General features: G+C 42.4%; 1 protein-coding gene across 7 annotated transcripts in view; it reads left to right on the top strand.

Moving 5' to 3' along the window:
- The window catches only part of LOC115138238 (echinoderm microtubule-associated protein-like 1), an 88,070-nt gene extending 65,688 nt beyond the window's left edge, over window positions 1-22,382 (top strand). For all 7 annotated transcript variants that reach the window (XM_029674901.2, XM_029674900.2, XM_065025601.1 and 4 more), the window contains 4 exons: window positions 19,779-19,866; window positions 19,982-20,077; window positions 20,517-20,647; window positions 20,750-22,382. In XM_029674901.2, the coding sequence (XP_029530761.2) occupies window positions 19,779-19,866; window positions 19,982-20,077; window positions 20,517-20,647; window positions 20,750-20,875 (441 nt within the window). In that variant the 3' untranslated portion in view covers window positions 20,876-22,382. The remainder of the gene's footprint in view (window positions 1-19,778; window positions 19,867-19,981; window positions 20,078-20,516; window positions 20,648-20,749) is intronic.
- Window positions 22,383-23,733: the final 1,351 nt, after the last annotated feature.

The following is a 23,733-nucleotide window of genomic DNA, read 5'->3' as shown; positions in this document are numbered from 1 at the left end:
GGGTGGCCATTTGATTAATTGTTCAGCAGTCTTATGCATTGGGGGTAGAAGCTGTTAAGGAGCCTTTTGGACCTAGACTTGGCACTCTGGTACCACTTGCCGTGCCATACTTGGGTGACTGGAGTCCTTGACCATTTTTTGGGCCTTCCTCTGACACTGCCTAGTATATAGTTCCTGGATGGCAGGAAGCTTGGCCCCAGTGATGTACTGGGCTGTATGCACTACCCTCTGTAAAGACTTACGGTCGAATGCCAAGCAGTTGCCATACCAGGCGGCGATGCAACCGATCAGGATGCTCTCGATAGTGCAGCTGTAGACATTTTTGAGGATCTGGGGACCCATGCCAAAATCTTAGGGGGGGAAAAGGGGTTGTCGTGCCCTCTTCACAACTTTCTTGTTGTGTTTGAACTTGAAACTCTCGACCCGCTCCACTACAGCCCTGTCAATGTGAATAGGGGTGAGTTCGGCCCTCCTTTTCCGATCAACTCCTTTGTCTTGCTCACGTTGAGGCAGAGGTTGTTGTCCTGGCAACACACTGCCAGGTCTCTAACCTCCTACCTATAGGCTGTCTCATCATTGTCGGTGATCAGGACAACAACCTCTGCCTCACTGTTGTGTCGTCAGCAAACTTAATGATAGTGTTGGAGTCTTGCTTGGACACGCAGTTGTGGGTAAACAGGGAGTACAGGAGGAGACTAAGCATGCACCCCTGAAGGGCCCGTGTTGATGATCAGTGTGGCAGATGTGTTGTGGCCTACCTTTGCCACCTCGGGGCAACCCGTCAGAAAGTCCAGGATCCAGTTGTCGAGGGAGGTGTTTAGTCCCAGGGTCCTTAGCTTAGTGATGAGCTTTGTGTGTACTATGGTTGAACACTGAGCTGTAGTCAATGAACAGCATTCTCACACAGGTGTTCCTTTTGTCCAGGTGGAAAAGGGCAGTATGGAGTGCGATTGAGATTGCGTCATCTGTGGATCTGTTGGGGCGGTATGCGAATTGGAGTGTGTCTAGAGTTTCCCGGGATGATGGTGTTGATGTGAGCCATGAACAGCCTTCATAAAACTGTCCCAACAGCGGAGTCCCAATAGCAGTCCCTACACCTTACCACTGTTACACCTGGCTATCAGCAGAGCCTTGTCTGGCAGTGAAACAGTTCATTCAGCCTCATTTACTGACTTTAAAAAAACATAGCTGATATGGCTGACTATGGCATCAGGGAACGATGAGTGGATAAAAGGCAATCGTAATTTCAATTAAGACATTAATGAGAGAGCTAGGACGGACGTAGTCAATGAAATGTACAGCGACAGAATTCAGAACATGGGCCGTTCTTACAATATTATCCCTGTACAACAAGTCAGAACCTTAGCATTAATTAAGGGGGCATATAGGCAGACAATGAAAGCTCTTACAATATTCAATGATGATATTTCTCTGAAACAGTCTATAGGCTACATGTGCACCAAGCAAGTCAGTAGGCTAAATTATGAGGGGAAAAGGGACCACATTATTAGGGGGAGGCACATGGGCTACTAACAGCTTACTACAAAACATAGTATTACTTCCTTAGCTACAGTATACATATCTCCCTGGCATATTACGTCATTTATGCTGCAGCATACAATACATTTTTGGACTCACCTTGTTGTGTTGTGCTGACTTGGACAGGAAGGTGGAGCGGTGGTCCTTCGTGGCAAATTTTGTCATCAAACTTTGTTATCAAAGACTGGCATTCTCTGGATTTATGGTGCTTTCAAGACAACTGGGAACTCGAATCATAACCTCAGTGATCTTCAGGTTGAACTCACTGAACTCACTGAAGTCTGAAATGTAGTAGTTCCGAGTTTCCAGTTATTTTGAAAGCGGCAGAAGTCATGCTGGATTGACAGCATGGCTAATTTTCTATGTTTATCCTTTAAGCATGGAAAAAAGACCCTTAAACCCAGACTTGGACCACACATCCACTCCACTGAGTAGCAGGCTAGTGATTGCATTGCAATGCTTGCAGCTAGCCACTGATTTCTTCCAAACCACTCATTGTTAAATTTGCGATTTCTAACTTGTTGTGTAATGTTTAAGTCCAATGGCCGATGAGCACTGATACCTTTTATCTATAATTTCTCTACATATTACAAGGATTGAAAATAATTTGCCAGTAGTTTGTTAACTTGATTCATGATGATGACTGCTACATTGCTAGCTCAGTCCAATCAAAGCTACTGTAAATATAACGTAATTTGATGTCATTTTATCTGTAGCCAACGACATTGAGCCTTCTTCTAATGTAACTCTATGGCAGCACCCAAGGGGCTTGAATTTTTGAGCTCTCCCTGTTGATTTTGTGGTGATGTATTGTCCCCATGAGTGACAGAACACTGAGCCAATCACGGCGCAACTAGAGAACATTACCAACCTCTATGCTAATTTTTTTCCGCTGGCTGCCCCAACATCACATTTTTTTTTACATTGTTTGTACATTGTTTGTAAACTGATATGTGACACGTATTAATGCTAAAATAACATGCAAAACAGGCACCACATTATTATATATTTTTTTTAACTAAACAGGTGGGCTAAAAACAGGTGGGGCTCTTTGATGACTGAAATGGCCATGGCATATGGTTTACGTTGTTTTCATGTTCATCAAACCATTCAGTGATCACTTGTGACCTGTGGATGGGGGCATTGTCATCAAATGGGGCATAGCCATGGTAGCCAAAATAATAACCAAAATAATGCATTTTTATACATGACCCTAAGCATGATGGGATGTTAATTGCTTAATTAACTCAGGAACCACACCGGTGTGGAAGCACCTGCTTTCATTAAACTTTGTATCCCTGATTTACTCAAGTGTTTCCATTATTTTAGCAGTTTCCTGCACTGTATATTCAGACACAATAAAGAGGTCAGGATTGGTGACATGCTTTTTCCTTCTGAGCCAAAGCTTTAGTTAGCTTAGATGTAACTTTTTCTGCAGTTGTGGCATGTGTGTATATAACAGTATAATCTGCATACATGTGTATATCAACACCATGACTGTCACGTTCTGACCATAGTTCTTTTGTGTTTTCTTTGTTTTAGTGTTGATCAGGACGTGAGCTGAGTGGGCATTCTATGTTGTATGTCTAGTTTGTCTATTTCTATGTTTGGTCTGATATGGTTCTCAATCAGAGGCAGCTGTTAGTCATTGTCTCTGATTGGGAGCCATATTTAGGTAGCCTGTTTTGTGTTGGGTCAAGCAGCAGCAGTAGCAGGAGAGGCAGCGATGTCAGGACTCCTGGAAATGGGAGGACGTTTTGAACAGCAAGGGTTGCTACACATGGGAGGAGATCCTGGTTGGAAGGAATCTCCTCCCATGGGAACAGGTGGAGGCAGCTAGGAGAGTGGAGGCAGCCGGAGAGAGGAGCCAGCGATATGAGGGAACATGGCTGGCAAGGAAGCCTGAGAGGCAGCCCCAAAAATGTATTGGGGGGGAGGCACATAGGTAGGAGACCTGCGCCAACTTCCTGTGCTTACCGGAGAGCGAGCGAGACCAGGCAGGCAACGTGTTATGCTGTGGAGCGCACGGTATCCCCAATACGGGTGCATAGCCCGGTGTGGTACATACCAGCTCCTCGTACCGGCCGGGCTAGAGTGGGCTTCGAGCCAGGTGCCATGAAGCCGGCTCTACGCATCTGGTCTCCAGTGCGTCTCCTTGGGCCGGCATACATGGCACCAGCCTTAAGCATGGTGTTCGCCAGCACAGCCCAGTGCGAGCTATTCCACCTCGCCGCACTGGTAGGGCGACCGGGAGCATTCAACCAGGTAAGTTTGGGCAGGCTCGGTGCTAAAGAGCTCCAGTGTGCCTGCACGGTCCGGTCTATCCAGTACCACCTCCACGCACCAGCCCTCCGGTGGCAGCCCCCCGCACCAGGCTGTCTCTCCGTCTCATCCCTACGGGTGCTCCCGTCTGTCCAGAGCTGCTAGAGTCTCCCGTCTGTCCAGAGCTGCTAGAGTCTCCCGTCTGTCCAGAGCTGCTAGAGTCTCCCGTCTGTCCAGAGCTGCTAGAGTCTCCCGCCTGTCCAGAGCTGCTAGAGTCTCCCGCCTGTCCAGAGCTGCTAGAGTCTCCCGCCTGTCCAGAGCTGCTAGAGTCTCCCGCCTGTCCAGAGCTGCTAGAGTCTCCCGCCTGTCCAGAGCTGCTAGAGTCTCCCGCCTGTCCAGAGCTGCTAGAGTCTCCCGCCTGTCCAGAGCTGCTAGAGTCTCCCGCCTGTCCAGAGCTGCTAGAGTCTCCCGCCTGTCCAGAGCTGCTAGAGTCTCCCGCCTGTCCAGAGCTGCTAGAGTCTCCCGCCTGTCCAGAGCTGCTAGAGTCTCCCGCCTGTCCAGAGCTGCTAGAGTCTCCCGCCTGTCCAGAGCTGCTAGAGTCTCCCGCCTGTCCAGAGCTGCTAGAGTCTCCCGCCTGTCCAGAGCTGCTAGAGTCTCCCGCCTGTCCAGAGCTGCTAGAGTCTCCCGCCTGTCCAGAGCTGCTAGAGTCTCCCGCCTGTCCAGAGCTGCTAGAGTCTGCCGCCTGTCCAGAGCTGCTAGAGTCTGCCGCCAGTCTGCCAGGAGCCGCCAGGAGCCGCCAGTCTGCCAGGAGCCGCCAGGAGCCGCCAGTCTGCCAGGAGCCGCCAGTCTGCCAGGAGCCGGGAACCGCCAGTCTGCCAGGAGCCGCCAGTCTGCCAGGAGCCGCCAGTCTGCCAGGAGCCGCCAGTCAGCCAGGATCCGCCAGGATCCTCCAGATCCGCCAGGAGCCGCCAGTCAGCCAGGATCCGCCAGGATCCTCCAGATCCGCCAGTCAGCCAGGATCCACCAGTCAGCCAGGATCCGCCAGAGCCGTTAGTCAGCCAGAACCTGCCAGAGCCATCAACCAGCATGAGCTGCCCCTCGGTCCTGAGCTGCCCCTCGGTCCTGAGCTGCCCCTCGGTCCTGAGCTGCCCCTCGGTCCTGAGCTACCCCTCGGTCCTGAGCTACCCCTCGGTCCTGAGCTACCCCTCAGTCCGGAGGAGTTTGTTTAGTCCAGTGGGGCCCTTTAGTAGGGTTGCCCAATCCTAGGTTGGCGGCGAGGGTCGCCGTTCTTAGGAGGAGACTAAAGTGGACAAAGACTATGGTGGAGTCCACGTCCTGCGCCAGAGCCGCCACCGCGGACAGATGCCCACCCAGACCCTCCCCTATAGGTTCAGGTTTTGCGGCCGGAGTCTGACCATAGTTAATTTGTGTTTTCTTTGTTTTAGTGTTGCTCAGGACGTGAGCTGAGTGGGCATTCTATGTTGTATGTCTAGTTTGTCTATTTCTATGTTTGGTCTGATATGGTTCTCAATCAGAGGCAGCTGTTAGTCATTGTCTCTGATTGGGAACCATATTTAGGTAGCCTGTTTTGTGTTGGGTTTTGTGGGTGGTTGTCTTCTGTCTTTGTGTCTATGCACCAGATAGGACTGTTTCGGTTTTTACACATTTGTTTTGTATTTTGTAGTGTTCACGTTTATTGTCCTTATTAAACATGTTGAACACTAACAACGCTGCATTTTGGTCCTCTACTTCAATGGAAGAAAATCGTTGACACACATGAGGCAGGTAATTTATATATAAACTAAAGAGTAAAGGCCAGGTCCCAGACAATGAGACTTTCTGTTTGATTCTAACACACTAGTCTGTCAGATAAATATGAATCCATCCATTTTAAAGCATTTGGGGAGAAATTACATTCAGCTAGTTTAGAGAGTATAATTCTGTGATGTACAGTATCAAATGCTTTTTGCAAATCTAAAAACACAGATCTTACCACTCCCTCTATGTCAAGTTTAAATGTAACCTTCTACATAAAATAACCGTTTTCTGACTAATGAGAAATCACTAGTATTCAAGTGATCAGTCAATTACTCAGTACCTATCTTCTTTCCAGCCTTTGAAATGATTGGCAAAATATGTATAGGTCTATAATTATTGACCATAAAACAATCAGCAGACTTGAATATTAGGTTAACAACCGCTGACTTCCATTCTCCTGGGAATTTAATCAAATCTGTTATTGGCAGGGGCGCAACATTCTGAATGTCACGTCCTGACCATAGAAAGCTTTAATTTTCTATGGTAGAGTAGGTCAGGGAGTGACTGGGGGGGATGTTCTAGTTTATATTTTCTATGTGGGGTTCTAGGTTTATTTTTCTATGTTGGTGATTTGTATGATTCCCAATTAGAGGCAGCTGGTTATCGTTGTCTCTAATTGGGGATCATACTTAAGTAGCATTTTTTCCACCTTTGGGTTATGGGATATTGTGTATGTTTAGTTGCCTGTTAGCACTGCATTGTCGTCACGGTTAGTTTATTCTGTATTGTTTCTGTTTTTTCTAAGTTTCACTTTCTTTAATAAATAATGTGGAACTCTATGTACGCTGCGCCTTGGTCCGACCATTATTACGAACATTGTGACAATGAAATTGGATTCTGAAATCCCCCCCTCCCACAGTTTTATAATTGGAATGTGATATAAATGAGGCAACTGTCACGCTGTTTATTCTGTGTTGGTTGGTGTATGATAGTGACTTGGGTGGATCATCTAGGTGAATTTATGGTGGCCTGATATGGTTCCCAATCAGAGGCAGCTGTTTATCATTGTCTCTGATTGGGTATCATATTTATTTAGCCATTTCCCCATGGTTATTCGTGGGATCTTGTCTACATTTAGTTGCCTGAGTGCACACCAGTAGCGTCACGTTTCATTTGTGCTTTATTGTTTTGTTTTCATTTGATTAAAATATGTGGAAATCTACTCATTACAACAAACGTGACTGCACGGTGTGCTTTAGGACCATGCGGGTGCCTCAGAGCGGTCGGGTAGGCTGTTTGGAGTGTTTATCCAACTGGAAAAAAAAGAAACAAAAAATATATAGAAACAATATGCCTCCCCCCACTTCTAAATCCAAAGATGTGCCCCTTGTTATTTATGATGTCAAAGTATCTTTATGTGTTTTAAAGAACACATTATCAAAACCATAGACATCTTTGGCTTTAGAGGTTTTCAAGCTGCTTAAGATTTTTTTAAACTTTCACCTCAATAGTTGGAATCATATCAAACATTTTGAGGGAGTCATCACATCGGGTGATACATAACTCGCTCACTGTAAACTTTTTCCCCAGATCTTGTACAGACTGAGTAAAGAAATTGTTAAAAGTAGTGGCTATTCTCGATTAATCTTCAATTAACTTTCAGTTTTATACCTCCTTTAATTTCTCTTGCCTGTTAAACTGCATTTTTTCCAAATATGTTTTTACAATCACCTTTTGCCTCATTTATGATGTTAATGAAAAAGTTGGCTTTGAATTTCTTAACTCTGAGAATAACTGAATATCATTCTGTCACCATCTAGTCCAGTTTTGGGCTTTCTTTAGTGCAGCATACATTTTTTGTTAACTGCCACAGGGTGTCATTTAACCAGGTTAGGCTATTATTTATATTTTTCTTTCTTGTAATTGTCTTAGTATAATATGTTTTCAAATTAGTGAACGTTATTTTATTATATCACAATTATTTTCTAGGTCCTTGGATGTCAGGAAATCATCCCACTTGATTCTCTTTAAGTCATTTTGAAAATGGACCAAGCCTCTTTTTGGTATACAGTAGACAGAGGTTTGCCTTCTTGAGGGGTTTAAAATTGAATCTCTGTTTTGAAAGCTTTCTTGCAATCAGAGTTAAATTATGATCTGATAGCCTAGTTATCAAATTGTATTTAGAGTAGCTGCTCTTAGCAACATCCATGTATTAACATACACTAGTGTTGCTCTCAATTGTATTCGGTTGCACAAAAACCGTCTGCGGGAAGCCAGAAGTTAATTAAATACAATTCAATTTCAACTTACTGTGCCAGTCTGCAGGAAGCCAGAAGTTAATTAAATACAATTCCATTTCAACTTACTGTGCCAGTCTGCAGGAAGCCAGAAGTTAAATATAATTCCATTTCAACTTACTGTGCCAGTGGGCAGGAAGGTTGGTCATTATGACAAAGGGAATTTTAGACAAAATATCTAAAGGATCGTATTATTAAACTGACTCTGTTTGTTGTAAACCTACTTCCTCTCTGCTTACCTCATGTCAACATAGGGGGACGTACATTTTCTCCTTTCCTTCACTCTTGATTGCATGTGCTGCCATAGAAATATAATGATTGAGCTATATCTGTTTTAGTACACTAAATCCTGGCATTGTATAAATATTAGCAGGAGTTGTAGATTGTTTTTTCAGAAAGACAAAGAAAATTCAGATTGGAATCTGCCAGAAGATGTTCTAATTGGCCACGTTATGGTGTAAGACTTCTGATGTTCAGGTGCCCTACAAAAATTCCATTAGGTTTGAATTTAGGGTCCCACACGACCTTAGCATGGTTCACTGTTTGAAAGGTCTTAAAGGGCGACTGCACCTCCTGATTTTGCATTGTTTTGAAGATTGCTCATTAAGAAAAGCTAGTGGCCATGACTGAAGCCAAACAAGTCGTCTTGGGGTGTGGTTTGATGTGGGTGTGAAATGTTTGCATATCGTACCCTGGCAGGCACTGTTGTTTGTCCCTCCAGAGTCACTGTAGCAACAACATAGCCACTTCCTCAAAATAGTAATTTCTTTAAAATAGTCAGAATTCATGTAAGACAAATCAAGAAATCTGTAATTAATTATTTTTTTTAAATTCAGATGAGGTTTTAGTAGTGCAATTTTACATCTAGCTAAGGTGTTTGGTGCAGTATTTCTCAAGTAACAAAATGTGCATGAAAAATGAGTCAGTGCACTGCATACAGTCTATTGAGTCGGCAAAGTCTGGCTGCTTGCTCTGGACTGATTTCTGAGAACAATAACATGCCTACAACTTCATCGTCTGCAAGCTGTCAAACTATCGTGAATAAAGCACAAAAATCACTAAGTTCCAACTCTGTGTTTTTCAATGAAGCTAGCAAGTAGTAGCTGGCAGGCACATTGAGCAGCCAGGCCACAATCAGCTTATCAAGTCACTGAGTGGCAACGTGTGTGCTTCGGTGCCGTTTAGACTAAATCGGAGAGTGGATAAAACGCCTCTGCCCTCTATTCTATTGGCAAAAGTGCAATCACTGGAGAATAAACTGGAAGAGCTCCGTTTGAGACTATCCTATCAATGTGATCTGAAGAATTATAATATCCTACGTTTCTCTGAGTTGTGGCTGAACAACGACATGGAAAATATACAGTTGAAGTGGGAAGTTTACATACACTTAGGTTGAGTCATTAAAACTCGTTTTTCAACCACTCCACAAATTTCTTGTTAAAACTTGTTATGGCTGGGGGCAGTATTGAGTAGCTTGGAAATAAGGTGCCCGAAAGTAAACTGCCTACTGCTCTGGCCCAGTTGTTAATATATGCATATTATTAGATAGATTATTATAATATAATTATATTATTATTATTATTATTATATATTATTATTATAATAATTAGATTATTATTGGATTTGGATAGAAAACACTCTAAATGATGTCTGTGAGTATAACATAACTCATATGGCAGGCAAAAACCTGAGACAAAATCGAACCAGGAAGTGGGAAATCTGAGGTTTGTAGTTTTTCAACTCTTCGCCTATCGAATATACAGTGTCTATGGGGTCAAATTGCACTTCCTACGGCTTCCACGAGATGTCAACAGTCTTTAGAAACTTGTTTGATGCTTCTACTGTGAGGAGGGGGGAATGAGAGGGGATTGAGTCAGAGGTCTGCCAGAGAGGTATGAGCTGGCCATGCGTGTTCACGTGAGAGTTAGCTTGAGTTCCATTGCATTTCTGAAGACAAAGGAATTCTCCGGTTGGAACATTATTGAAGATTTATCTTAAAAACAACCTGTAATATAACCTCATCTGAACTAAGCGATCGCGTATTGAGCATTTGGATTACTAGGCTAAACGCGCAAACAAAAAGGAGGTATTTGGGCATAACTTATGTACTTTATCGAACAAATCAAAAATGTATTGTGGAACTGGGATTCCTGGGTGTGCATTCTGATGAAGTTTATCAAAGGTAAGTGAATATTTATAACGCTATTTCTGACTTCTGTTGACTCCAACATGGCAGATATCTGTATGGCTTGATTTGTTTTCTGAGCGCCGTACTCAGATTAATGCATGGTTTGCTTTTTCCGTAATGTTTTTTTTAAATCTGACACAGCAGTTGCATTAACCTCTAGCGTTGAGCAATCCCGTATCCGGGAGCGTAATCATAGCCTCAAGCTCACCATAACGCAACGTTAACTATTCATGAAAATCGCAAATGAAATGAAATAAATATACTGGCTCACAAGCTTAGCCTTTTGTTAACAACACTGTCATCTCAGATTTTCAAAATATGCTTTTCAACCATAGCTACACAAGCATCTGTGTAAGAGTATTGATAGCTAGCATAGCATTAAGCCTAGCATTCAGCAGGCAACATTTTCACAAAAACAAGAAAAGCATTCAAATAAAATAATTTACCTTTGAAGAACTTTGGATGTTTTCAATGAGGAGACTCTGTTAGATAGCAAATGTTCAGTTTTTCCAAAAAGATTACTTGTGTAGGAGAAATCGCTCCGTTTTGTTCATCACGTTTGGCTAAGAAAGAAATCTGAAAATGCAGTCTCTACAACGACAAACTTTTTTCCAAATTAACTCCATAATATCGACAGAAACATGGCAAACGTTGTTTAGAATCAATCCTCAAGGTGTTTTTCACATATCTATCGATGATAAATCATTCGTGGCAGTTTGGTTTCTCCTCTGAAGAAAATGGAACGCGCATGGACCTGGAGATTATGCAATAATTTTGACTTGAGGACACCGGGCGGACACCTGGTAAATGTAGTCTCTTATGGTCAATCTTCCAATGATATGCCTACAAATACGTCACAATGCTGCAGACACCTTGGGGAAACGACAGAAAGTACAGGCTCATTCCTGGCGCATTCACAGCCATATAAGGAGACGTTGGAACACAGGGCATTCAAAATCTGGACCATTTCCTGTATGAAATTTCATCTTGGTTTCGCCTGTAGCATTAGTTCTAGGGCACTCACAGATAATATCTTTGCAGTTTTGGAAACGTCAGAGTTTTTTCTTTCCAAAGCTGTCAATTACATGCATAGTCGAGCATCTTTTCGTGACAAAATATCTTGTTTAAAACGGGAACGTTTTTTTATCCAAAAATTAAAAGAGCGCCCCCTATCTCGAAGAAGTTAAGGAGAAGTGTATCTATAATTCCATTATAGTTGTATCTTTTATAAATGTTTATTATGAGTATTTCTGTAAATTGATGTGGCTCTCTGCAAAATCACCGGATGTTTTGGAACTACTAAACATAAATCGCCAATGTAAACTCAGATTTTTGTATATAAATATGAACTTTATCGAACAAAACATACATGCATTGTGTAACATGAAGTCCTATGAGTGTCAGCTGATGAAGATCATCAAAGGTTAGTGATTAATTTTATCTATATTTCTGCTTTTTGTGACTCCTCTCTTTGGCTGGAAAATGGCTGTGTGTAATTTTGTGACTAGGCCCTGACCTAACATAATCATATGTTGTGCTTTCGCTGTAAAGCCTTTTGGAATCGGACACTGTGGTGGGATTAACAACAAGTTTATCTTTAAAATGGTGTAAAATACTTCTATGTTTGAGGAATTTTAATTATGAGATTTCTGTTGTTTTGAATTTGGTTTGATCCCATTAGAAGGATTCAAGCCATAAGAAGTTAACTATAGTTTTGGCAAGTCGGTTAGGACATCTACTTTGTGCATGACACAAGTGACACACACTTATAACTCACTGTATCACAATTCCAGTGGGTCAGAAGTTTACATACACTAAGTTGACTGTCCCTTTAACTTCTTGCGTCGAGCCAACCCGGATCCGGGATCATGACTACAGCCTCAAGCCATTACCATAACGCAACGTTAACTATTCATGAAAATCGCAAATGAAATGAAATCAATATGCTAGCTCTCATGCTTAGCCTTTTGTTAACAACACTGTCATCTCAGATTTTCAAAAATATGCTTCTCTACCATAGCAATACTAGCATTTAGCATTTAGCGTTAGCATTTAGCATTAGCATTTAGCGTTAGCATCACCAGGCAACATTTTCACAAAAACCAGCAAAAACATTCAATAAATAATTTACCTTTGAAGAACTTCGGGTGTTTTCAATGAGGAGACTCTCAGTTAGATAGCAAATGTTCAGTTTTCCTGAAAGATTATTTGTGCAGGAGAAATCGGTCCGTTTTCTGTGTCATGTTTGGCTACCAAAAAAAAACGAAAATTCACTTAGAAAAACGCCAAACTTTTTCCAAAATAACTCCATAATATCGACTGAAACATGGAAAACGTTATTTAGAATCAATCCTCAAGGTGTTTTTCTACATATCTCTTCAATGATGTATCGTTCCTGGAAATGTGCTTCTCCCTCTGTATCGCATGGTAAAATGAGTGCCACTGAGAATTGCGCACCAATTTAGACAAAGGACACCGGGCGGACACCTGGCAAATGAGGTCTCTTATGGCCAATCTTCCAATGATATGCCTACAAATACGTCACAATGCTGCAGACATCTTGGACGAATGGCAGAGAGCATAAGCTCGTTCACGGCACATTCACAGCCATATAAGGAGACAATAGTAAAACAGAGCGTCAAAAATTCAGCTCATTTCCTGTTTGAGGTTTCATCTTGGTTTCGCCTGTAGCATCAGTTCTGGGGCACTCACAGATAATATCTTTGCAGTTTTGAAAACGTCAGAGTGTTTTCTTTCCAAAGCTGCCAATTATATGCATAGTCGAGCATCTTTTCGTGACAAAATATTGCGCTTAAAACGGGCACGTTTTTTAAAAATCCAATAATGACATTAGCGCTCCCATAGGTTGAAGAGGTTAAACAGCTTGGAAAATTCCAGAAAATTATGTCATGGCTTCTGATCGGCTAATTGACATCATTTGAGCCAATTGGAGGTGTACCTGTGGATGTAGTTCAAGGCCTAGATTTAAACTCAGTGCCTCTTTGCTTGACATCGTGGGGAAATCAAAAGAAATTAACCAAGACCTCAGAAAAAAATTGTAGACCTCCACAAGTCTGGTTCATTTTTGAGAGCAATTTCCAAACACCTGAAGGTACCACGTTCATCTGTGCAAACAATAGTACGCTATTATAAACACCATGGGACCACGCAGCCGTTATACCGCTCAAGAAGGAGACGTGATCTGTCTCCTAGAGATGAACGTACTTTGGTGCGAAAAGTGCAAATCAATCCCAGAACAACAGCAAAGGACCATTTGAAGATGCTGGAGGAAACAGGGTCAAAAGTATCTATATCCACAGTAAAACGAGTCCTATATCGACATAACCTGAAAGGCCGCTCAGGAAGAAGCCACTGCTCCAAAATCGCTCAGGAAGAAGCTACTGCTCCAAAACCGCCATAAAAAAGCCAGACTACGGTTTGCATGGGGACAAAGCTCATACTTTTTGGAGTAATGTCCTCTGGTCCGATGGAACAACAACAGAACTGTTTGGCCATGATGACCATCATTATGTTTGGAAGAAAAAGGGGAAGGCTTGCAAGCCGAAGAACAGCATCCCAACCGTGAATCATGGGGGTGGCAGCATCATGTTGTGGGGGTGCTTTGCTGCAGGAGGGACTGGTGCACATCACAAAATAGATGGCATCATGAGGGTGGAAAATTCTGTGGATATATTGAAGCAACATCTCAAGACATCAGTCAGGAAGTTAAAGCTTGCACCCACAGCCAGTGAAATCAGTGCAACCCTAAGTTGCAGTCAGTTGTAGAATGATTGCTAGAAATGAAGTAGTTCTGAACATAACTAAAAGCATTGGATTCGGTATAAATCATTCCCTAAGTATTAAAACAGGTCATGAATTAAATCAGGTAATGAATAATGTGGCTGTTGATCAAGTAGAGGAGACTAAACGTATTGGTGTTATTATATCCCTTGAGTCTAAGCCCTGTCTAAGCCAGGCTTAATATATAAAGACCCCTCAATATATACAACAATTATTGGGTGAAACTTTGAATTTTGCATTGCTGCTATATTAGCCCATAGAAACGCATTGAATAATAGATATTCTACATGGAACAACAGAAAACAAAATTCTACAGGAAGTTTGTTCGGAAGTGTCTGTCATATATCTGAGCGATATAAGAAAGATCAGAAACTAAATATTTTTTACATGTATTTATCCACCTTTTTTAGGCACTAAACTATCTCCATTTACACTGCCGTTCCAATGTTTGGGGTCACTTAGAAATGTCCTTGTTTTGAAAGAAAGCACATTTTCGTCCATTAAAATAACATCAAATTGATCAGAAATACAGTGTAGACATTGTTTATGTTGTAAATGACTATTGTAGCTGGAAACAGATGCTTTTTAATGGAATGTCTACTGTAAATATATACGTTTTTTCTATACATCTGCAGGACAGAATGGCAGCTTTGGGGAAGCTCCGGGGGTGTGTTTCTCTGTTTATAATAGCTGGTTCATAAGCTCTAATTTTAAGGAAGTCTCAAGGTTCTGCTCACCTGAGTTACAATAACTCATGATAAGCTGTAGACTGTACTTTTTTCCTAGAGAGTTCATCTATATTTTAGTAGCTGTCTATTTACCACCACAAATCGATGCTGGCATAAGAACGCACTCAATGAGCTGTATAGGGCCATAAGCAAACAAGAAAATGCTCACCCAGAGGCAGAGCTCCTAGTGGCCGGTGATTTTAATGCAGGAAAACTGAAATCCATTTTGCCTAATTTCTACCAGCATATTATGTGCAACTAGAGGCAAAACAACTTTAGATCATCTTTACTCCACACACAGAGATCCAGTGGGCCTCCTGGGTGGCGCAGTGGTCTAATGCACTGCATTGCAGTTGCTAGTTGTGCCACCAGAGATCCTGGTTTGAGTCCAGGCTCTGTCGCAGCCGGCCGCGACCGGGAGACCCATGGGACAGCGTACAAGTGGCCCAGTGTTGTCCGGGTTTGGCCAGCAGGGATGTCCTTGTCCCATCGCACTCTAGCGACTCCTGTGGCAGGCGGACATGTTCAGGTGTGCGGTGTTTCCTCCGACACATTGGTGTGGCTGGCTTCCGGATTAAGTGGGCATTGTGTCAAGAAGCAGTGCGGCTTGGTTGGGTTGTGTTTCGGAGGACCCATGGCTCTCGACCATTGCCTCTCCTGAGTCCGTACGGGAGATACAGCGATAAGACAAGACTGTAACTACCAATTGGATACCATGAAATTGGGGAGAAAAGGGGGTAAGCAAACAACAACAAACCAAAAAACATAGAGATCCATACAAAGCTATCCCTCGTGCTTCATTTGGCAAATCTGACCATAACTCTATCCTCCTGATTCCTGCTTACAAGCAAAAACTCTAACAGGAAGTACCAGTGACGCTCTCAATATGGAAGTGGTCCGAGGAAGCAGATGGTAAGCTACAGGACTTATTCACTAGCTCAGACTGGAATATGTTCCGGAATTCATCCGATGACACCGGCTTTATTAATAAGTGTGTGTGCAATGTCCGTATGTACATATCCCAAAAAGAAGCCATGGATCCCAACCAGAAGCCATGGAAACATAACTGAGCTAAAGGAGTGAAACACTAATCCGGACAAAACAAACAGGCTAAACGAGTGAAACACCAAACAAATAGGCAAAACATCAATACAGGACCAAGTTCGAATCTTATTACACCAGCTCTGATGCTCTTCGGATGTGGCAGGACTTGCGAACTATCACGGATTGCAAAGGGACACCCAGCCACGAGCTGTCCAGTGACGCGAGCCATGTAGACAAGGAAAGCAACACTAAACCATGAATGAGAGCACCAGTTGTTCCGGACAACTGTGTGATCACGCTCTCTGTAGCTGATGTGAGTAAGACCTTTAAACAGGTTAACATTCACAAGGCCACAGGGCCAGACGGATTGCCAGGACACGTACTGAAAGCACACCCCCATTCATATTGATGGGGGTTTTGGTGGAGTGGGTCGAGAGCTTCAAGTTTCTTGGTGTCTACATCACTAAGGATCCATCATGGTCCAAACCCAATCGTAAAAAGGGCACAACAATGCCTCTTTCCCCTCAGGAGGCGGAAAAGATTTGGCATGGCCCCTCAGATCTTCAAAAAGTTCTACAGCTGCACCATTTAGAGCATCTTAATTGGCTGCATCACCACTTGGTATAGCAAATGCTTGGCATCTGACTGCAGGAGCCACAGAGGATAGTGCCACTATATCACTGGGGCTGAGCTCCCTGCCACCCAGGACCTCTTTACCGGGTGCTGTCAGAGAAAGACCCTAAAAATTGTCAAAGACTCTAGCCAGCTCTCTCTGGGAGTCTGGGACCAAAAGGCTTCTGAACAGCTTCTACCCCCAAGTCATAAGACAGTTAATCAAATGGCTATCCAGACTATTTGCATTGCAATTCTTTTTTGCACTGACCTTCTTGCACAAGCTCTATGCACACTCACTGGACTCTACCCACACACTCACGCATACTACACTTTAACACACACATACACACACTACATACGCTCACACACACAAAACACACACATGCATATTGTCGCACTGTCTGGAGGATCTGGCTGCTGTGATTGGATAGAGCAGGAATCCCCTATTGGTGGCCCATGGGCTGAATTTGGCCCGCTGGTGGTTTTACTTGGCCCCCCAAGTTCTCTGAGCAAAAACATTTTTTTAAGACTGTAAAAACACCAGGAAATAAGCTCCTAGTGATTTTTATATCAGAAATCTGCTCCCAATTATTCCCACACATAATAAAGAGACACTACATGTGATCATACACAAATGTGAGCAAGGTTTGAAATTATTATGTATAGTCAAACATTATATCCGTTTGGGCTTCTTGTGGACAATTTGCAGTCTACAAATGATTTGTAATTATGCCATCCCCTAGAGAAAAAAAATCTGTCAGCGACTGCTTTTAGATGATGATACCTGCGGTAGAGCGTGCTCAGCTGATAGAGCACAATCAGCATAGCTGTTTCTCACGTGTTAGTGGGCACTGGGCAAGTGGGCATAATTGTAATCCATACCCAACCCTGCAGTCACTCATGACGAACTCACCAACAACACTCATTTTTGGACACGTCTGGCTTTATGGCCAAAAGTATCCTATTCACACGTTTGACTTATATCAATACCACATAGGCCGTCTAAAACCAGAGAAGTTTGTTCTAAGTTAAGGGGTAGTTGACCTTTAAAGGCCCAATGCAGTCGTTTTTATCTCAATATCAAATCATTTCTGGGTAACTATTAAGTTTTCAATAAAAATTGTCAACAAAAAAATTGCTTCTGAGCAAAGAGCAATTTCTCAAACAATAATTTTTATAGTACTGTCAGGGAGTGGGGAGGGGAAAAACTGCAAAGTAGCTGTTATTGGCAGAGAGGTTTGGAACTGTCTTTCTTATTTGTCTATTAACACATTTAATAGACCATCCAACCAAAACAGGTTGACATTTCAGCCGGCCTTTTCAAACAGCTCTTACACTCAAAGTGCATTATCATAATTTTCACAATTTCACATTATTATTCCTACCTCATAGTGTGGAAATGTTTACGGTACCAGTCAAAAGTTTGGACACACCTACTCATTCCATGTTTTTTCTTTATTTTTACTATTTTCTACATTGTAGAATAATAGTGAAGACATCAAAACTACAAAATAACACATATGGAATCATGTAGTAACCAAACAAGCGATAAATAAATCTAAATATATTTTATATTTGAGATTCCTCTAAGTATCCACCCTTTGCCTTGATGACAGCTTTGCATACTCGTGGCATTCTCTCAACCAGCTTCATGAGATAGTCACCTGGAATGTATTTCAATTAACAGGTCTGCCTTGTTAAAAGTTAATACAGTATGTGGAATTTCTTTCCTTCTTAATGCGTTTGAGCCAATCAGTTGTGTTGCGACAAGGTTGGGGTGGTATACAGAAGATAGCCCTATTTCCTAAAAGAACAAGTCCATATTGTTGCAAGAACAGCTCAAATAAGCAAAGTGAAATGACAGTCCATCATTACTTTAAGACATGAAGGTCAGTCAATGCGGAAAATGTCAAGAACTTTGAATGTTTCTTCAAGTGCGGTCGCAAAAACCATCAAGCGCTATGATGAAACTGGCCCTCATGAGGACCGCCACAGGAAAGGAAGACGCAGAGTGACCACTGCTGCGGAGGGTAAGGTAATTAGAGTTAACTGCACCTCAGCCCACACAAATGCTTCACAGGGTTCAAGTAACAGACACATCAGAACAACAACTGTTCAGAGGAGACTGTGTGGTCGAATTGCTGCAAAGAAACCACTACTAAAGGACACCAATAAGAAGAAGAGACTTGCTTGGGGCAAGAAACAAGAACAATGGACATTTGACCTGTGAGGCCGTTGGTGAAATTGAATAAAGGCAAAGTCAGGCGCAAGACACAGTTCTGAGTAATAATCGACGATTTACTCAATAAATGGTAATATTCCAACAAGGAACATATACAATAAACTAAAGCACAAACAACGAGAACCCACATGACAAACAATAACGCACAAAACAGAGAAGGAACTCAGAGGGTTAAATAATGAACATAATTAATGGAATGGAAACCAGGTGTGTAAATAATCAAGACAAAACAAAACGAAAATGAAACATGGATCGGTGGTGTCTAGAAAGTCGGTGACGTCGACCGCCGAACACCGCCCGAAGAAGGAGAGGGACCAACTTCGGCCGAAGTCGTGACAAGACCGGTGGAAATCTGTCCTTTGGTCTGATGAGTCCAAATTGGAACATTTTGGATCCAATCACTGTGTCTTTGTGAGACATAGAGTAGGTGAACCAATGATATCTGCATATGTGTTTCCCAACAATGAAGTATGGAGGAGGAGGTGTGATGGTGTGGGGGTGCTTTGCTGGTGACAATGTCTGTGATTTATTTAGAATTCAAGGCACACTTAACCAGCATGGCTACCACAGCATTCTCGAGCTTAGTGGGATGATCATTTGTTTTTCAACAGGACAATGACCCAACACACCTCCAGGCTGTGTAAGGGCTATTTGACCAAGAAGGAGAGTGATGGAGTGCTGCATCAGATGACCTGGCCTACACAATCACCCGACCTCAACCCATTTGAGATGGTTTGGGATTACTTGGACCGCAGAGTGAAGGAAAAGCAGCCAACAAGTGCTCAGCATATGTGGGAACTCCTTCAAGACTGTTGTAAAAGCATTCCAGGTGAAGCTGGTTGAGAGATTGCCAAGAGTGTGCAAAGCTGTCATCAATGCAAATTGTGGATTTAAAAACAAAATGTTTACACTTTTTTGTTTACTACATGATTCCATATGTGTTAATTTCATAGTTTTGATGTCTTCACTGTTATTTTACAATGTAGAAAACAGTAAAAATGTAAGAAAAACACTTGAATAAGTAGGTGTGTCCAAACTTTTGACTGGTACTGTATAAAACACAAGAAAATAACTGTTTTGACTGCACTGGTTATTTAACGGTTCACTGTTTCAAAACTGCAGGGTTTCTTCACATATTTGTTATACTTTTTATGTTCCAAAAATTACATGTATTCAAGTTTTGAACAAATAATGTTCAGCAAATGTCTTATCTAGTGAAGTTCTGCTGCAGCAGGGTTCTCTTGCCTTTGTACTACAGCTGCATACAATCTCTCTCTGTCTCTCTCTCTCTTTCTGTCTCTCAGGGCCACTCCAGCTTCATCACCCATCTGGACTGGTCAGTGGACTCTCAGTACCTGGTGTCCAACTCAGGAGACTATGAGATACTCTATTGTAAGTATGGTCATGTTCAGTAAAGCTGTTTTGCAACTGAAAATGAACATCTGTGTTCTTATTGGAAAACTTCAGGTAGCACCTCCACATTTCAATCCGCTGTGTGTCATTCCAGGGATCCCATCAGTGTGTAAACAGGTGGTGAGTGTGGAGACCACACGGGACATCCCCTGGGCCACGTCCAACTGCACTCTGGGCTTCCAAGTCTTTGGTGAGCAATGCAGCTGGATATGTGTTTGCTGGACACATACTGTACAATGTCTCGTGGACAGATGGACGTAACATTTGATGGTATCGTAGCATCTGTCAACAGACTGTGGGATGTGACGACTAATGAGGAACTTCCCTGTGCACAGATTTTTTTGTCACTGGTCATTTGGACTAATCACGATTTCGCATTTTTCAAATTTCTGAAGGGGAGGGGCCATTTGACCCATACTTTGGCTGAGAGATTAATTTATGGGGGTGGAGACTTTGTTTGTCTTGTCAGTACTTCTCCCCTCAGAACCTAATCGAGCATATGATGCAATTACAGTACATTTTTGTTCTGGGTTTCCAAGATTACATACTGTATGACCATTCACTTTGAACATTTTGTGTAGGGTATTACATAATGAGATAGATACTGTAACTCTGGTCCTGATCCACAGGGTTATGGCCTGACGGCTCCGACGGGACTGACATCAACGCCGTCTCCAGATCCAATGACAAAAGGCTGCTCGTCACAGGAGACAACTTCGGAAAAGTCCAACTTTTCTCATTCCCCTGCTCTCAATTCCGGGTAAGATTGAAAATCTATTGAATATTTAGATGAGAAGAGCCTGTGAAGATGATGTGAGGCCATTGATTGCAGTTTGATTGATTGATTTTCTTCTTCTTCCAGGCTCCCAGTCATGTTTATGGCGGACACAGCAGTCATGTGACCAACGTAAAATTCCTGTTTGACGATAGTTGCCTGGTTTCCACTGGGGGCAAGGACATGAGCGTCATGCAGTGGCGGGTAGTGTGAGGCGGCCATTTTGGGGCAACAGACAGACAGTTTCTTTATTGATCAGGGTAGGGTGGGTAAGGGAAGGGTTGTACTCATAGAGGCTTCCCTGTACAATGAGCTTACGATGATGTTGCCCCAAGAAGCTGATCTTGGATCAGTTTTGTATTTACCCCATTAATGGGTTAGAATTTGGGGAGGGCTGATTCTAGATCTGTTCCTAGGGTTGACTTCACTCCAGAGTTTAGCTTTTTGGTGGGTGGGATGGGTTGTGGGTGGGTTGGGGACGAAGAGCATCGCAACAAAGGATGATACAACAGGGAGTACCTATTGTTTCGTCTTTAATCGTTCCGTCTGTCTCCTTTATTTTGTATATTTCACACCTCAGGAAACCAATAGAAAATTAGGAGTTGAATTTATTCCCTTTGCCATATCAATCTACTCTGGCCTGGTAGAGATAGCACTCCACATTTGAAAGTGGATGGCAGGTAGCCTAGTGGTTAAGAGTGTTGAGCCAGTGAGCAAAATGTTGCTGGTTTGAATCCCCAAGCTGATTATGGGAAAAATCTGTTGAGCAAGGCATTTTAGCCAAATTGCTCTGGGTAAGAGTGGATGCATAATGGAAGTTTTCATTTTTACTATGTGCATTTACTATGTGCACATGCATTTGGTTCAAACTGATGCTGACAGAGAGTAAATGACCAATATTCCAATGATTACACTCTTTCATCATATGATGTTTATTTTATAATGAATACATCAGGTTTACCCCAGGCAGTTTGTTACTAGGCCAAGTGTGCGGTTGAATAGATGCGAATTCTGTGACGCTACATGGGAATATGAAGATATTAACTCTCTGCTGCCACTGTCTGGCTTCCTGAGGTATTGAATGGTGTCATAATGACTACTTCACTAATGCTCTGCAAACTATAATACATGATAAAGTATCACACTGGCATTTCAAAGAGCCCTTTAAAAACAAATGAATAATTATTTAAATGAATAATCAATGATTATTTACACCTGTTGAAAAGCATCATTTTGGGACACAAATGACTGAAGTTAAACTACATTTCAAACATATTTGGATTACACTGTTATATATCTGCTGCCGATGTCACTTCCTTCCTGAGCCTCCCTTATCTTCCTGTATGGTCCTCAAACTAGTTAGGTAAATAAGAGGTTTGTACTAATCAGACCATTGCACTGTAATTGTTTTCTCTCCAATACCCTTTTCACACTATAGTGCCGAACCATCCGTACCGTGCTGACTCAATATTTTCTTTTCACATTGTCCTTTTCAGCACGGCTACAGTAACTACATGGAAGCTAACCAGATTAGCTCAGTACAGCTTGTTTGGCTCGGTTTGGCTCAGTAGTGTGAAAAGTCCTAATGTGTGCTCCCCTATTGTGCACTGTTTGCCATAGGCAAGTAATCACTACTCCAAGGCTTAAGGCCCACTCTTGATATTTACAGCTGTTTTTGATCTCTCCAAGGCTTAAAGTAACCTGTGATTTAGCTACCATACTGACCTTGTCGTCTTGACTCATGCCTCTTGTTTACTATGAACAAAACATGTAATTCATATTGAAAGCTTTCCCAAAGCCAGGAAAAATAATCGCACCAAGAGTTATCTGTACCACACTGCTAATGTCTGAAATGGACTGGTCATTCATCTGGCGTTTGCTTTATAGTGATAAAAAGTGATGAAAAGTATCCAGAGCATGCACAACATTGGTTATACCTGGGCTGCATTCAGAAGGGCACAACATTGTGGAACGTTCATATAGAAATATACTACGAAGAACAAACATGCCTTTCTGACATGTAGGATGAAGAATCACGTCAGCTCTATTCATGTAATTTCTTCAAAAAATATTAGGCACTTAGCAAATTCCATGTCTGCTAAGCACAAACTTGAACATTGTGAACATTTGGTGCAACTTCCAGCGCGTGTTTACTGTGAACACTTTAAGTTACAGTTTTAACAGTGGTCAAGTTGGCTAGTGGCTATTTGATCATAATATAGGCTTACCAGAGTGGCCTACCATCAAAAACAATGGAGAAAGTGCATCCCATAACATTTTAACAAAGAAATAGCTGTTCTATAGTTCAGTCTACAGTAGCAGCCAATGTGTGGTGTTCCATGCAGGACTTGACATTAACCTGTTTATCCACTTGCCCTTCAGACAAGGAGGTGACTGAATATTTTGTTGTGTTTGATGCAAGAAATCACTTTACAAAATAAAATGCATTTTTATTCACATACCATTATTATAGAGAATCAGACTAATTATACTACCCTCTACCTATTGGCTACTTGGCTTTTCAAGCCTGTCTCAAAATACAACACTGCTCTTTACCTGACTCGCTTTTCAAAGATGTCTAGAAATGTACACGTTTTGTGCTATTGTAGGAAGCAATCGCTCCCCTATTGCTGACTACAAACGATCTATAACTGGGCTAATAACTCACTAACTAACAAAGGATCTTTATTTTACTGGGCTGATGTTGCCTGCTTCTGATGGTCAGTCTCAGCAGAGGGAGAGAGCAGCACGGGCATGATACACTAGCACAGGATGCAGCGTAGTGAAACACAGCTTCCCATTCATTTCAATGGAAGGAAAGCAGTGAGAAAAGGAGATGGCGGGGGACCTTTGGGCGGTGCAAAGGTGGCGTGGGAGTCGGTGAAATATATGAACTTTTACCAACTTCATGCAAATCACCAGCGGCGACCGCTGGGCAATGACCAATCATATCGAGTGGTTCCCATGACGAATGTGACGCTATGTGACCCTAGGCTGTAGACTTTCTTCAAATACTTGGATGGAAGCAAATGTAAGTGATTATAACATCATAAGGAATCATGCAAAAAAGT

The sequence above is a fragment of the Oncorhynchus nerka genome, linkage group LG12 (assembly GCF_034236695.1).
Source record: "Oncorhynchus nerka isolate Pitt River linkage group LG12, Oner_Uvic_2.0, whole genome shotgun sequence".
Taxonomy (NCBI): Eukaryota; Metazoa; Chordata; class Actinopteri; order Salmoniformes; family Salmonidae; genus Oncorhynchus; species Oncorhynchus nerka.
This window is presented reverse-complemented; position numbering and strand designations above follow the sequence as displayed.